The 15,748-nt window shown below is 54.0% G+C and overlaps 1 protein-coding gene across 2 annotated transcripts in view; it reads left to right on the top strand.

The window, feature by feature from the left end:
• U2AF2 (U2 small nuclear RNA auxiliary factor 2) overlaps nt 1-15,748 on the top strand; it is a 17,962-nt gene extending 2,214 nt beyond the window's left edge. Inside the window, exons 2-12 of one of the 2 annotated variants that reach the window (XM_012643227.1) lie at nt 2,649-2,784; nt 3,597-3,641; nt 3,920-4,023; nt 4,417-4,568; nt 5,891-6,007; nt 7,175-7,313; nt 10,983-11,062; nt 11,142-11,264; nt 11,568-11,666; nt 11,920-12,168; nt 15,468-15,748. In XM_012643227.1, coding sequence (XP_012498681.1) covers nt 2,649-2,784; nt 3,597-3,641; nt 3,920-4,023; nt 4,417-4,568; nt 5,891-6,007; nt 7,175-7,313; nt 10,983-11,062; nt 11,142-11,264; nt 11,568-11,666; nt 11,920-12,168; nt 15,468-15,602 — 1,379 coding nt within the window. In that variant the 3' untranslated portion in view covers nt 15,603-15,748. The remainder of the gene's footprint in view (nt 1-2,648; nt 2,785-3,596; nt 3,642-3,919; nt 4,024-4,416; nt 4,569-5,890; nt 6,008-7,174; nt 7,314-10,982; nt 11,063-11,141; nt 11,265-11,567; nt 11,667-11,919; nt 12,169-15,467) is intronic. The other variant, XM_012643228.1, reaches the window with a different exon arrangement.

The following is a 15,748-nucleotide window of genomic DNA, read 5'->3' on the forward strand; positions in this document are numbered from 1 at the left end:
AACTCCTGAGCTCAAACGACCCGCCCGCCTCAGCCTTCCAGAGTGCTAGGATTACAGGCGTGAGCCACCACGCCTGGCCCTAGATTTTTCTAAGTAGATCACTGTAACAGCCTTCTGAGGGCAAAATAGTTTCCATGCCTTTATGGGGAAGAAACTGAGGGCTCAGAAAATTTAAAACTTTCTCATGTTTCAGCTGGTCAGAGGCAGAGCTGAGATTAAATGGAGTAACATCTAAAATGTGTGGCTTGGCATACACTAAGTGCCTAGTACATGATATTTATTGTGAAATCCCATGATTAGAGAGGACGTAGAAAGGCAGATTTTCGGCACATGTAGAGATGACGTTGGAGTTGGGGAAGGGCAGGGAAATGTGCTTTCCAAACATTATTCTGGCAAGTCCTCCCAACATCTGGGTAGAGTAGATGTGGTGACCCTTGTTCAAAGAAGAGAAAATCAAATCTTAAACATTAAGTTACTTTTTGCATGATTTTATACAGTTGGTAAGCAGAAACACTCGTACTTATTCTGACTTCTGTCTGGGTGCAAGGCCAAGTTCAACTGTGCTGGACCGCAAAGTGGAGCTGATTGAGCTGTTTTGTGAGGCTGTTTCAGATAACGTTGCTCTGGTTCTCCCAGGTTTTCCCCTCTGATTCTGAGAGGCCAGATCCTGAGACCTGGCAGGGCTCCTGGATTGGTGGAGCTCCTCCTACAAGCTTACCACAACACAGCAAATGAAGCTCCCTCCCTGTTCTCATCTTTGCAGCATCAGTGTGGGAGAGGGTTCTTGCCATAGAGGGGAAGCTCTGTCCATGTGTCACCTTGCCCGTAGGTCTTTGTCTCTGCAGGCCAGCCTCCCTGCAACTCTTGGCTTCAGTCCATTTCTCAGCTACCTGTGTCTACGGGGAATTGCCTTGTCTATGTTTCAGGCACCCAGTGGGCCTCATTGCCTCTCTGTGGGTCTCTCTCTGCTTGCTTGTCTGTTTCAGAGCCTTAGCAGCAGGAAAGGCTCTTGGGACTCACAGTCTGCTCATCTTACAAGCGTGGAGCCAGCACTGTGCCCAGTGCCATGCCTGTGTGCTTACCCCACTACTCTACACTGCTGATGGGGCTTGCAGATTCTTCCCTCCCCATCCTAGTTTTTGGTTTTTTTGGAGGGGCCTTCTAGGAGACAATTCCATTGTCATTAGTGGCTCCACTCAGACTCTGGAGTGTTCTGCCACGTTCAGGAGTATGGCCTGGTGCTTAACTAACTAAAATTGCAGTGTTTAAATTCAGAGTTCACTGTTTCTTAGCTGTTGGGGCTTGGGCAAGTTGTGATCGCTCTGTGTCTCAGTTTTCTTATCTATTCTGTGAGCCCCCAGCAGTGTTTTTCCAAAGCAGTAGTGAGGATTAAGTATAAATAAAACTACTTAGTACAGATTTCAGTTGTAAGAAGCATCTCAGTATTTGTTACTAAGTTATTTTCTCTTCTGGTTGCATATTTTTCTTGAGTGTTAGTGGGTGGAATTGAGATGCATTTACAAAAAGTTCGTGTGGCATCAGAAAAATACATGAAATAAAATATTATGAGTGAAGCTTAAGTGTGCTTTGACACTTTGTCCTCACTGCCTTTTCCTCCTCTTGTCCCCAGGGATCACCACTCTTAGGAGATACATGTTAAATTACATGAGCACATTAATGTGCTTATCTTTTTTTTTTTTTTTTTTTGCCTGTGTGTGCCTGTTGGACAGTTGAGAAATCAGGTGCCTTTGAATTAAGGAAATACATATGATGGTGCTCATGAATATCCCCAGTTCTCATGGTTTATTCTCTCCCTGTAAGGGTCCATCTCCCTTCTTTAGAGGGTGAAGTGTCTGGTGGGAGCAGAGATTTCTGTGGTTTTGCTAGCAAGGCTCCCTTCATTGTGGCCGCCTCGGAGGCAAATGAGAGGGGTTTAGGGAACAAACCCCTGCTCTACTACCCCCTCCTGTACTTGGCTTTGAGGGAGTGAGTGAGGCAGGCAGGATCAGATGGTTTGGGGTTCAAGTGTGGGTGGGGCAAACTCCTCCTCTGACCTGCTGAAGCAGGGTGGGGCATCTTCCCCGCAGTCTGCAGATTCAGAAAGAGGCCCCTCCCTGGGGGAGGGTGCTCGTGTATTATTTACCTGGTTGGGAAGGGATGGGTTGAGTTTCCCTGCTTCTTGGGGATATCAGATCCTGCCTGGCACCTGACCCCTGGATCTGATGGTGGGGCTGGGGGTGCCAGCTGGTTGCAGAGGTCTTTCCTGAGGGGTTGCTGGGTCCCTTCAGGAAAACATCATTGGGTCTCTTGATTCCCCAGCCTCTAGCCCTGCCCCTCTCAGGGACGACCCTGGGGTCAGGCCCCTCAGCCCTCGAGGGGGACCAGGAGCCAGCCTCCTCTGTCTTCTCTGGCTCCCCAGCTCCTCCTGAGCATCCTCAGGTATCTTACACCCCGGGGACATTTGCAGGCCCCGTCCCCCTGGTCCCCTGAGTCCCTGGACTCGCTTGTGGACCCAGGAGGCCTGTTATGTCCCTTCCCTTTGGGGGTGGCCTCCCTGGGGCTCGGGGCATAGCCATCAGTGTGCAGGGTGGGCTGGGCCCACGTCCTTCCTCTGCTCATCCCTTCCCCCTCCTCTCACCCTTGCCCAGAGCGGGACAAGGAGAATCGGCACAGGAAGCGCAGCCACAGCCGCTCTCGAAGCCGGGACCGCAAACGCCGGAGCCGGAGCCGGGACCGGCGCAACCGGGACCAGCGGAGTGCCTCCCGGGACAGGCGGCGACGAAGGTACCAGGGTTTGGGGTCCACGGCTGGGTCAGCCTGGGAGTTGGGGGTGTCAGCCAGCCCATGACTGTGCTCAGTTGGTGGCCTGTGTGTGTCTGGGCCTGGGCCCTCTGTGGCTCATTCTTTGTGTGTATCCAGGGGAGGGATCTGCTGCTTGGTCTGTCTTGAATTCAGTTTTTTCCCTGTTTCTGTGATTTCTTTCATTTTCTTTGTTGGTAGTGCATTGGGTTGCTGGGGGCAATAGGTTTTTATGTGGCGACTGGAAATTGATTCTGTCTTTTCCTTCACAAGGGGCTGTTCTCTGTCCCTGACTCTGAGGTCCTGTTTCTTCTTTTCGACTCTCTGTGGTTCTCTGTGGGACTGTCTTCAAGGGGATTGGTCTCTGTCTGTAGTTTCTTTCTTCCCTGCCTTCCAGGAAAAGGGAGTTCTTGGAGTGGGGCCTGGGCTTACTTTCTAGCTCAGGGATGCCCGTTTTCTGTTTTTCTAATGCCTTTTCCCTCCCTAGGTCCCCCTCTCTGTTCTCTGCCCCCTTAGGTGAGGAAGGGCAGGGTGAGTGGAAGTCCTGCCTCCTCCCATCTCAGTTTCTCCAGCTAGAGAGCAGTCTGTCCTGACCCTTTCCTGCTTTCCTCACTTCCTCTGTCCTGGGGTGGGGGTGTTGGGGGGTGGGAAATGGCAGGGCCGAGGGGGCCTGCTCGCTGCTTGTTCACCTCGGCCCTGCCCGACCCTCGGGCTCAGTGTCCGGGGGAGGTGTGGCGTGTGGGGAAGACGAGGGTCCCCAGTCACCCCTCCCCATACCTTTCCCTCCCACCCCCCAGCAAACCTTTGACCAGAGGCGCTAAAGAGGAGCACGGTGGATTGATGTGAGCTTCTCTTCCTGCCCCTTCCACCCTGACGTCCACTCCCTTCACCTTCCTCACACCCTGTGTCCCCTGCCCTGCCCACATCCAGCCCTGGCCCAAGCACTTGAAACCAGCACCCTCCCCAGGCCTGGGCCCAGCCCTGTCCCTGATTTTCTCCCTCCTGGAGAGAGCGGAGCTTATGTGGTGGGGGGCTGAGGGGGCGCCTGGGAGGGGCTCACGGGCCCACTGTTGGTCAGACTGAGGTTGCCCTGCCCCGCTCTCCCCTCCCCCTTCCCCAGTCGTTCCCCTCGCCATGAGAAGAAGAAGAAAGTCCGTAAATATTGGGACGTGCCACCCCCTGGCTTTGAGCACATCACCCCAATGCAGTACAAGGCCATGCAAGGTAGGCCCCGGATGGGCTGCTCCAGAGAGTGGAGGGTAGAGGGCAGGGGCATGCGTGATTCTCCCCATCAGTTATTCTTCTGTGTGTGTGCTTGGGGAGGTTACACCCCTGGGGTTTCTGGCCTCTGCCCTTTTGAAGCCCCTGGAGGAGGATATGATCTGAGGGATGAGGCTTCCATCTGGACACTTGTAGGAGACATGGCTTCTTAGACACAGCAGTCACTGGGTGGCGGCCTCTGATGCTGGGAAGAAGGTTCTGGAGGGTGCTGCTGAGAGCCTGAAGAGCTTTCAGCTGAGGAGGGAGAGTTCTCAGGGTGTGTGATGGGTGGTCCTTGAGCTCTGGTCTCGATGGTTGTCCTGATGTGGTTTAATCCTGTTTTTACTCCTTCTGAAGCTGCGGGTCAGATTCCAGCCACTGCCCTTCTCCCCACCATGACCCCTGATGGTCTGGCTGTGACCCCAACGCCGGTGCCTGTGGTCGGGAGCCAGATGACCAGACAGGCCCGTCGCCTCTACGTGGGCAATATCCCCTTTGGCATCACTGAGGTACTGCCCTCCCCCTGCCCCTCCCCTCTCCCTCGCTCCCCCACCCTGTTCCTCCCCTCCCCTCCATTCCCTCCCCCAACCTGCACGGGTCAGACTTTGCTCCTGCAAGACCCCCCGGCCCCCTCCCAGACGGACCGATGGAGTTGAGCCAGCCAGGGGCCGGGCTGGGGGTGGCCCTCTCCCTCCCTCCTCTTCCCCTCTCCCGTCTCCCCTCCCCTAACCTCCTCCAGCAACCCAGGGATCAAGCACACACATAACGTACCTATGGTACCTACGTGTTGTACCTACGTGTCGGAGAGAGACAGAGAGGGAGACTCGGACACACACACACACACACACACACACACACACACACTCACACACACACACAAACACAGACGCACGCTCCCCCCCTCAGTTTTTTTCTGACACGCCTCTCGTTCTCTGCCGCCTGTCCCCATCCTCTCCCCCACATCCCTCCCATGGTCGCTGTTCTTTTATTTTTGATCGCCCCTGACCTCCCCCTTCCCCACCGCTCCTCTCCCCCACCCCTCTCCCCCACCCCTTCCCGTGGCACCCCCTGAGAATCCCGAGATCAAAGAGTTGTTTCCATTTCTCTTTAAAGTGAAATATTGTGGGGCTGAGATCCCTCGTAGCAACAAAAAGTTTGCTACCATCGTCGAAGGCAAGTAAGGTCCATTCTGACTTTCTCAACCTGCACTTTGCTACATTTGATAAACCAGCCCCCGGACTCCAGGGCCAGATTCCTCCACATCACTCTTTTCTCCTCCCCTCCCGTCCCTGCCCTTCCTCCCCACACTCCTTCCTCCCCTCCCACTCCTGCACTCTCGCCTTCGACCTCCCTTTCTGCCCTCTCTGCTCCTGCCTGTTGCTCCTTTTCTACTGCCCCCCATTTCCCTGTCTGTCTGCTCTGGGTGTTCCTTCCTTCCTGTATGTTCTGTCTCCTCATCTTTTCTGTGTTTTATGTCTTTTTTCTGCCCTATTGTCTTCGTTTCTCTTTGTCTTTTCTTGAACAATCTTTCTCCTTTCCTCTGATTTTTCTGGGGACCCCGTGGCTCTCCCCTACACCCGTCCGTGTCCTGCCCTTGGCTGTCTTTCGCTGCTGCTTCCTTCCGGTTTTCTCTCGTTTTCCTCTTGCTTTTATTCCTACTATTGATCTCTACACCCCCACCCATATTCCACTGTTCCTTCCCCTCCCCCTCCACCCTCCCCTTGTTCCTCTCCCCTTACCCCAAACCCCTCTGTGTCTCCCTCTCTCACCCTCCCCCTCCTCTCTCCACCTCCCTTCCCCTGCCCCTCCCTGTCTCCTATTCCCTCTGCAGGAGGCCATGATGGATTTCTTCAACGCCCAGATGCGCCTGGGGGGACTGACCCAGGCCCCTGGCAACCCGGTCTTGGCCGTGCAGATTAACCAAGACAAGAATTTTGCCTTTTTGGAGGTGAGTTGGGAGAGTGATGGGGCCAGGGAAGTGTAAGTGGTGTGAAGACCTGTCCGTTGGTCCTGTGATGTGTCCTGCTTCCTTGTGCTGCCTGTTCCCACCGGGGCCCTCTGCAGAGTTGCCAGAGTGAGCTCTGTAGGGGCTCTGCAAATCTGATGCTACCTCCTGCCTTCTTTTGTTCTCTCTGGAAGCTTTGGGAGGCCTTTGGGGCCTCTGCAGACCTCTTCAGCCTTGTCTACACCATTCTGGCCCAGTCCTAGGCACTCTGGCCATACTGGCCTTCCTGGAACACACCTTCCCCATCCCGGGACTTTGCTAGGGTTATTTACTGTAGCTAACTAATGCTACTAACGTTTCCTGTTAGTGTTTCTGAAACTGGGGGTGGACTTTGGTTTTCATTTTATGTATGTTTATTTTTTGAGATGGGGGTCTTGCTCCTTTGCCCAGGCTGGAGTACAGTGGCGTGATCGTAGCTCACTGTAGCCTCAACTCCTGAGCTCAAGTAATCTCCTGCCTCACCCTTTCCAGTAGCTGGGACTCCAGGTGCATGCCACCACGCCAGACCAATTTTTAAAAAAAATTTTTGTGGAGATGGGGGTCTTACTATGTTGCCCAGGCTGGTCTTGAAACTCCTGGCCTCAAGTGATCCTCCTATCTCAGCCTCCCAGATTGCTGAGGATCTTGGTTTTTACTTTTCAACTCCTGGCACATGAATACTCTTGTAAAATATAGTAAAGATGTTGAAGTGATGTTAGCTTGCTGCAAAGGTTTTTACGTGCTCCCTCTCCAATTCTCTCATTGCGGGCCGCTTTGAGTCACATTGCTCTGGATGTCAGCTGTAAATGTCACTTTATCAGAAAGACTTCAGTGCTATCACTTCGTCATTTAATTAATTTTTCCTATGACATCCTCTTTCAGTACTTTGTCCGTTTTCAGCATCATCACAGCTTGCAGTTGTGTGTTTGTGTTGAGTGCTGGTATCTGTAATCTCACTAGAGTGTGAACTCCTAGAAGCAAGGACACACATGTTGTCCTCCCAGTGCCCAGCATGGGGCCTGGCACATTGTATTTGTTCACGTGTTTGAAAGAGGAAATCCTGGTCACAGAGCCCCTGGGGTAGACCAGTCCCTGACCCCTAGCCCTCACAAATGCTTCTCTTCCATTCAGTTCCGCTCAGTGGACGAGACTACCCAGGCCATGGCTTTCGATGGCATCATCTTCCAGGGCCAGTCACTGAAGATCCGCAGGCCTCATGACTACCAGCCGCTGCCTGGCATGTCGGAGAACCCCTCTGTCTATGTGCCTGGTGAGTGGGCTTCTGTCACGGCCCCTTCTCCCCCAGCCCTGTTTCCATAGCCCACCCTTCCCTTCTTCAGCCCTGCTGGAGCTGCTTAGGACGTGGGGTAGGTGCTTTGGAGTGCATGTGTCTTCCCCCTGCTTCCCCCAGGCCTCCGAGTTGGGTCTGCTCCTCCTGGCAGAGGGGGTGCCTGGGGCCCAGGGGAGCAGGCCGGGACCTGCTTGAGGACACACAGCTTGTACGTGGCAGAGCCAGGACCAGGCTGAAGGTGCTGGGGAGTTGAGGGGCTTACGGTCTGGGCCATGTTTCTGCTTTGAGGCCTCACAGCTCAAGGACCCCAGAGGGCTCCGTATGTGCCTGTCAATGCTGGTGCGTGTCAGCAGACGTCAGCAAAGCTCCCCAGGGAGGGGTCTGGCACCTGGGTATTCACTCATTTTATCGTCTCCCAGCGTTTGCCTTGAATCCTGTGTTTTGGACCATTCTCCACAGCTGTGTTAAGTGTCGTCTTTGATTGGTAGATAATGTAGCAGACCAGGGCTTGGCCAGCCGTTATCACTGTGTGTGAAAGCAGCCACAGACGCCACCTGAGTGAATGGGCATGGCTGTGTTCAATGCGCCTCGGTGTGTGTGGTGGCTGAAATTTGGATTTCATGTTTCCCACGTGCCATGGAATAGCAGTCGTCTTTGGGACAGCTTGCAGGCTGTACAGAAGCGGGCGGCAGGCCTCATCCAGCCTGCAGACTGGCTCGCTGACCCCTGCAGCAGGTGGGGTGAAAGTGGGGATTTAGGTGTGTTGGAGGCCCTGTGACGGTGTGGGAAGTGCTGCCTGGCTGAGTGAGGCTGACGGCCCAGGCCCCTGGGGCACAGAGGACCTGGCTTCTCCAGGCTGATCCCTCGCACTGGAGGGCCCCGTTAGAAACCATGTTGGTTCTTCCCTTCCTGGAGTCGGGGGCAAGGGGCCCAGAGGGCGGCACATCCATGTCAGTGCAAGACTTGAGATTGGTCCCCAACTTGCCCTCCAGTGCTTTTCCACCATGAGTTTTGGTAAATTCAGTGCATTTTTTTTTAACTTACCAGAAACCTGAGGTATAATAGATACTGACATACTTCCATTTAAGTGTGCAGCTTGATGACTTTTTATGTATGGGTGCATTTACCAGATCGAGCTATAGAACATCTCCTTTGTGCCTCTTCCCATAAATTCACTGTTTCAATTCGTCTTTCATTATGTAGCCCACCATTTGTTGGTGCTTGTGTGTCAGGCATTGTCCTAAATGTGCCCCATGGATCTTTTAACCCTTGTGACAGTTTTGTGGTAGAAGTTAGGGATTGGGCCAAACCTGCCCAAGTCTCACCTGCTTTTGTAAAGAGAGATGCAGCACACATCTCTCATGGGGCTTGTCTATACCACCTCATCCACTGTTGCACCTGGGGAAACGCAGCACCTCCTTCTGGGGGTTGGGGGTGCGGCACACGTGGGCCCTGGGGGATAGGACGGCAGGTTTCGGACCTAACATCGCTTCTGTTACCAGGCCAAGGGGCTCGACTGTTCTGAGGGTAATAGGATGCTCTGGCAGGGACTGAGCCAAAGGCAATGGCAGTGACAGCCGTGGCTGCTGAGCTCTGAGGGTGCCCATTTGGGCCGAGCTGGCCTGGCCACCATGTGAAGTTGGGGCATTTCCCCATCTCACAGATGAGGAAAGCTTTGGGATGGTGGGGACGGGTTCCCTGCTGATCTAGGTTAGTCCATCTCCGCCCCACACAGTTTTTGCTCCACGTGGGATCCTTTAGTGGTGCAACTCGTACAAAGTCACTTTGCTCCTGTTTTCCCACCTGACTCTGGGAACATCCCTGCTAAATGGAGGAATTGACTGGTGGAGGAATCTGAGGCTCTGAGAAGATTCGCTTGAACCTGTCATTGAGTAACAGTGGGTCATGTCACTGACTTAGTGTTTACCAGGGCTTGTCTGGGCTGGGCTGGCCTGGCCCTGTTGTGGGCAGGGAGTCTAGCAAATACCCCAGCTGTGGGGACTCCTGTGCCTGTTCTTAGGCCCGGTGTTAAATACACGCTTGGCATGAATTGTTCTCATGCACGCACCTTGTGCAGTGGGCACTAGCGTTCTCCCTGTTCTACCGATGAAGATTCCTGAGGCCCTTGGAGCCCCAGAGGGTACAACCACGACTTGAACCCAGGGAACTTGACTTGACTCTCACACCCTCGGCCCTGTGCTACTTCCTGGGACGTGCCCAGTGATTAGAGCTTTTAGCCTGCCCAGCTACCCGTGGAGAGTCGTGGTTGAGTGTGAGTTCGGGAGGTTTCCTTTTTCTGCCTTTGTGACTTCATTCTATACCTCAGTTTATTCCTTTTGTACTTCAGATAGGGCTTTTGGGAACATTGTGGTAACAGAAGGAGCGCGGCATGGTCCCTGGCCTATGGCGAGTGCTCAGTAGCTGTTCCTGTCCCCAGGTTACTTGTGCTTGTCCTGGTGACACACAGGCTGTGTCTCCCATGGTCTGTGTGGCCCCGCTCTGCTGGGTTCACTTCTGATGGTTGGAGCTGGCTTGGGTGGTGCCTCCAGTTTTGTGGGGGCTGGGGGGCCGGGGTCGGTGGTGGGAGAGGGTGCACTGGGGCAGATGTGAGCCTGGAGGGTGGATGGGGTGCTGCCTCCCTTTCCTCCCAGGGGCACAGCGGCTCAGCTGCTGAGGCTCTTTGCCATTTCCTGTCTTATCTGTTCCTTCCCAAGATCAGGATGGAGGTAGGATGGGGCCATGCCCACTGGGTGTAGGGGCTGCAGAGGAAAGGGAGGCCACAGGGCTGGGCTTTGAACTTGGGAGTCAGGCTGGATGGGTACCGGGGCCTTACATAGCTCACATCTAAGAGGATGGCTCCGAGAATGAAATGATGGATTTGTGAAGCCCGTGGGAGTCAGGTTGAACTATCAACCATCCCATGTGGCAGGCTGTTGTCTGTGAGTCCAGAGTTCAGTGGTTTGGGAGCTGTTAAACTCTGCTGGTATGACCACACTGTGACTTCTCAGCCCTTGTGGCCATCGAATCCAGCATCCCAGCCACAGCCAGCAGTCACCACTGGGATGATACCAGCCAACACTGGGGACACTGTTCTGAGACTCACTGAGTGGCCTCTGAGCTCATGCCACCCCTGTGAGCACAGACCCACTCCTGCAGTGGCACAGATGAACTGGTGCTGTGAAGGGAAAGGACTGAGAGATTTAACAGGCAGGCTTACCTGGGTGGTTGTTGGTGAAAGGCACCTGAGGGGTGAGGAAGGGGTCCAATGTATTGTGACTCACCAGCAGGTTCAGAGTGAAGGTGACCTGCCAACGTCGCCCAGCAGCAGGTGGCAGATAGGTGTGTGAATGCAGGTCTTTGTGCCCTTGGTGTTCTGGGGGATGCCTCTATTTTGAGGTTCCTCTGAGGCTGGACAGGTCTGGGAGATACAGTGCATTCTCTCGCTGGGGAGCCGTGGTGTGCCATTGCCCACGTCTCCTCCTCATCTCAGAATGAGGAGGGAGGGTGAGTGTGCAGTCCCTCCTACCCACCTCAGGCGGGGAGTGTCCTGGTCTGCCAGTGATGGGCTCACCCTGTAGATCTTCCCCTGGGCTTTTGGGAGGTGACCTTCTACTGGAATTGAAGTCCTTTTTTTCTATCTGCCGTTAGGAGTTGTGTCCACTGTGGTCCCTGACTCTGCGCACAAGCTGTTCATCGGGGGCTTACCCAACTACCTGAATGATGACCAGGTAAGGCTCCTGCCTCCTTCCCAGCCCCTCCCCACTGCTGGTGCCCACCCAGCCCTGATAGATTCTTGGCCCGCTGCAGGTGAAAGAGCTGCTGACATCGTTTGGGCCTCTCAAGGCCTTCAACCTGGTCAAGGACAGTGCCACGGGGCTCTCCAAGGGCTACGCCTTCTGTGAGTACGTGGACATCAACGTCACAGATCAGGTGAGTCCCCGGTCCCTGCCCAGTTGCCACATCTGCCCTTCCCTGCCCTGCGCTGTTTCCAAGCCAAGGTTTCCCCTCCTCAGGGGATGGGGCGGGAGGCGGCCAGCCTGAAGCAGTGTGCTGCGTGTGGGGCTCTTCCCCTTGCCCTTGGTTTTGGCTCTTTCCAAGCTCTTAAACCCTTTGCCTTCCCCTCTTCCCCACCAATGCCCCGGCTTGCGGGGGCTTGCGGGGAGGTGTCGGCCTCTGGGTCCTGATCCCATCTCTCCCCTGCACCCCTTCCCACCCCTCATCCTCCAAACGCAGGCCATCGCGGGGCTGAATGGGATGCAGCTGGGGGATAAGAAGCTGCTTGTCCAGAGGGCGAGTGTGGGAGCCAAGAATGCCACGCTGGTGAGCCCCCCGGCACGTCATCTTCCATTGGTTAGAGGGACCCTGGGGGTGGGAAGGGGCTGGCTGGGGCAGGTTGTTTTGAGCTCTGCCCCAGCTTTCATGGGAGGAGATTTGAGGGCATTTGGTACATCCCTGGGGGGTAGTGTGATGAGGTGTTCAAGTGGAGGGACGGCGTTTCTCCAGGTGGGCATCTGAGGGGAGCAGGCTTGAGCAGAGGGAGGCTGGGTCTGGGCCCCCTGTGACGCCTCTGCCCCCTGCCCCACAGAGCACCATCAATCAGACGCCTGTGACCCTGCAAGTGCCAGGCCTGATGAGTTCCCAGGTGCAGATGGGCGGCCACCCGACTGAGGTCCTGTGCCTCATGAACATGGTGCTGCCCGAGGAGCTGTTGGATGACGAGGAGTATGAGGAGATTGTGGAGGACGTGCGAGATGAGTGCAGCAAGTACGGGCTGGTCAAGTCCATTGAGATCCCCCGGCCCGTGGATGGCGTCGAGGTGCCCGGATGCGGAAAGGTCAGGGCACTCCGGGCTTGGCACATGTATCTCCTTGTCCCTCTCTTTTCCTCTCTCTCTCCCTCCCTCTGAAGGTACACACATGTACACACACCACCTTTGAGTGCCCCCTCAGGCCTGTCTGTGGGAGATGTTGGTGGCCCAGAGAAGTGTGTGGCCTAGTGGGGTCCAGGGCCCACATGTAAGAGAGAAGCTGGGGACACAGCTGTTGTGGCTGAGAAGCAACTAGGTTCAAAACTTGGCTTTGCCTCTCTGTTGTTATGTGACTTCGTGCAATTGCATTTGCCTTGTCTGTGAAGTCGGGGAGAAGTCCTCGAAATAGTCATGGCCACACCTGCTGGTGTCTCCTGTTTGCAAGGTGCTCTGCTGAAGCTGTGCCTGTACCAGCCCGAGTTCTCCCAGTAGCTCCTACGCCCCTTTGTGAGAGCAGCTGACAGATCACACAGGCAGGTTTCAGGTTCTTGCAGTCTGATTTCTGAGCCCACAAAGATTGCCTCTGGTCTTATGCTGGGTGTAATTACCTCATGTCATCCTCCTCGTGAGGTGGTGGTGAGGCCCGTGACCTCTGTTCTTTCATCCCTTGCTGGGTGTATTTATGAAATTCCCGCTGTGGGCAGGCTCTGATCTAGGTGCTGAGGGTTCAGCAGGGAACAGAAGCCCTTCCTGCCCTCAAGCAGCAGCAGTTCTGGGAACGTGGCTGTGAGCTGTCATGTGCGCCACCTGGAGTAGTTGCGGGGCCAGGACTCCTTGGTGCGGTCTTCAGATTGGGGGGTCAGAGTTCTTGAGGCAGTGAGTGGGTGAGAAAGATGCTGGGGCAGGGTGAGGAGGGCCTGGGGGGCCATGTGGGTCTCAATCACATGGGAAGGAAGCTGGCAGATAGAGATGGCTGCTTATCATAAGGGGGTGGGGGTGGGGGTGGGGGTGGGCGCAGAGCTGGCACTTACCCTGGCCCTGCCCAGCTGAGCCCTGCAGGTTGAGCAGGGGGAGGGCTGAGGGCCAGCTGTGGGCATCTGAGGTTGGCCAGGAGCTGGTAGAGTCAGTGCTGCCCAGGTGGTGGGAGAGCCCGTTTTGCCAGAGAGGATGCTGGCTATGCAGGGCCAGATTGGGGAGGGCCTTGTTAATTCATGATGAGGGGAGTGCAGCAAGTACGGGCTCCTCAATACCAGCGAGAGCCTCTGGCCAGTGCATGGCGTCGAGGTGCCTGCTGCGGAAGGGTCAGGGTGCCTTGTGGCTTCTCCCTGGAGTAGTTGGTTTTTAAAGGAGAGAATAGGGCTGTGGTCATATTTTTTTAGGTGATTTTGGCTGTTTGGAAGATGGACGAGGGAGGTCTCTTGGAATAATCTGGGTGAAAGATGGTGACCTGATTTAAAGTAGTAGCAGGGATGGAGAGAAGTTGATGGATCTGAGAGACATGAGCCTGTAAAGTGCCCTGGGTGTGATTGGTTTGCGTCTGTTGGGAGGGGGAGGGAGATCAGTGAGATGCTCAGAGTGGCAGCTCCATGACCCGGAGAATGGCAGTTGACACGCAAGGGTGACGAACAGTTTTGGGAGGGGGGAGGTCAAAGTGGGGCCACCTGGCTTTGGGGTTTCTGAGACACTCGGTAGAGATGTCCAGGAAGCAGTTAGGTGGACAGATCTGTTGTCCCAGCATAAGGGCTGATGGAAACAGTCATTGAGAGACTGACCTTGATTTGCATGTTGGACGGCATGAGCTTGCCCGGGAGACAGGGCTAGGGTGGGAATATGGTGGCTGGGCAGGTGGAAAGTACACAGGGTTGTGAGTGGGCAGAGGGCCGGGGGAGGGGGTGTGAGGAGGAGCGTCCACAGCATCTACTCTCTTTTCCTTTTCCTGGAGCTCCCCCCCCATCCCCGCTTTCCTTTGCTTTGGGATAGAGCCTGGTGAAGCATAGGCTGAGTGAACACTTCTTGGGAAGAATGAATGGAAACACCCTGGCTTTGCTATCAGAGGACCTGTTTTAAAATTTATTGCATCCTATTCCTGTTTTACTCTTAAGCTTTTTATTATGAGTCTTTTAAAACATGCTTAAAAGCAAGAGACTGTAATAGTGATATATTATTTGTATTATAGTATATGTAGTAATATTATTAATATAGTGCTCCATCACCGAGCTTCTAAGTTACTGATATTTTGTTCTTAGTTTCTATATTCATCTTATTCCCCGCCTTTTTGCTGGAGTATGTTAACGCATATCTCAGATATATTTCACCTGAGATACTTAGGTATATTTCTCTAATTTCTCAACTACTTACATTTGGGGTTAACTCTTTGCTGTGGGGGTCTGTGCTGTGCGTTGCAGGATGTTTAGCTTATCCCAAACCTCTTCCCACTAGATGTCAGAACTGCTACACCCGTCTTTGTGACAATCTAAAGCATCTCCAGACTTCGCTTCATGTCCCCTGGGGGCACATTTGCCCCTGGTTGAGAACTACAGCTCTAACCGGAGAACCTTTTTAAAAAATTTTAACAAAACCACAATACCATCACTGTGTTACAAAATTAACATTAATTCCTTATTGTATACCTAATCCATGTTCAAATTTACTGTCTCAAAAATGTACTTTTTACAGTTAGTTTGCTTCCAAACAAGGTCCCCGCTTCAAATTTGTTTACAAAATTTCTTCCAATTTATCAATTGTATTTTGTCCCCCCTTTTCTTTTGTAAGCCATTTTACTTGTTGAAGAAATAGGGTCATTTGTTGTATGGAATTTCCCATGTTTTAAGTAGGCTCATTGTATCCTTCCTTTTCTCCGTTTTCCCATAAACTGGTGGTTCAAGCAGGATTAGAAGCCTGAATAGATGAAGGCTCAAACTAAGTTTCCCTCTCTGTTCAACATGGGCTTGAATCCTAATTTCTGAGCTTCCCATCCTCATCTGTTGTCTGGGGAGAGCATGGTCCTTGGGGTGGGTCCAGAAGTACCTGCTGTGGTGGCTGGTGCCGAGTGACATTCAACACAAGTGGCCCCTCTCTTCTCTTGGGAGCTAGGCTCTTGTCTCCCATCACTTGCCCTGTGTGCCTCAGTTGACACTCAGCCATGCTTCTGTTCTGTGTCTTATGGGGTCTCTGTTCTTTTATCTGTGCTCTTGTTCTTTCATCCTGGAGGATGTTTGGGTGAACTCTGCCAAACCTGCGCTAAGGGTCCTTTTCTGAAGCCTGTTGTGAGGCCCTCTTTCCCAGTCTGCCACTTTGTGCTGTGCACTGAGTCCTGGGCTTGGATGGATGTTGGCTGGTCGCTGGGAGTGAGCCTTGTTCACAAACCTGCCTCTTGTTCCCCACAGATCTTTGTGGAATTCACCTCTGTGTTTGACTGCCAGAAAGCCATGCAGGGCCTGACGGGCCGCAAGTTCGCCAACAGAGTGGTTGTCACAAAATACTGTGACCCCGACTCTTACCACCGCCGGGACTTCTGGTAGAGGCGGGTGGGGGAGGGTGGGGGCAGGGCTGGCTGGGGGCTCTCCCCCCCTCCTGCCCCCCCCTTTTCCCCCTCTGAAGATGATGGGCAGAGGAGTGACAGCCGAATGACAGCCGGCAGCAACTGGAATGGCAGCAATTAAGGGTG

This window comes from Propithecus coquereli, unplaced genomic scaffold (genome assembly GCF_000956105.1).
Source record: "Propithecus coquereli isolate 6110/MARCELLA unplaced genomic scaffold, Pcoq_1.0 Scaffold193, whole genome shotgun sequence".
Lineage (NCBI taxonomy): Eukaryota > Metazoa > Chordata > Mammalia > Primates > Indriidae > Propithecus > Propithecus coquereli.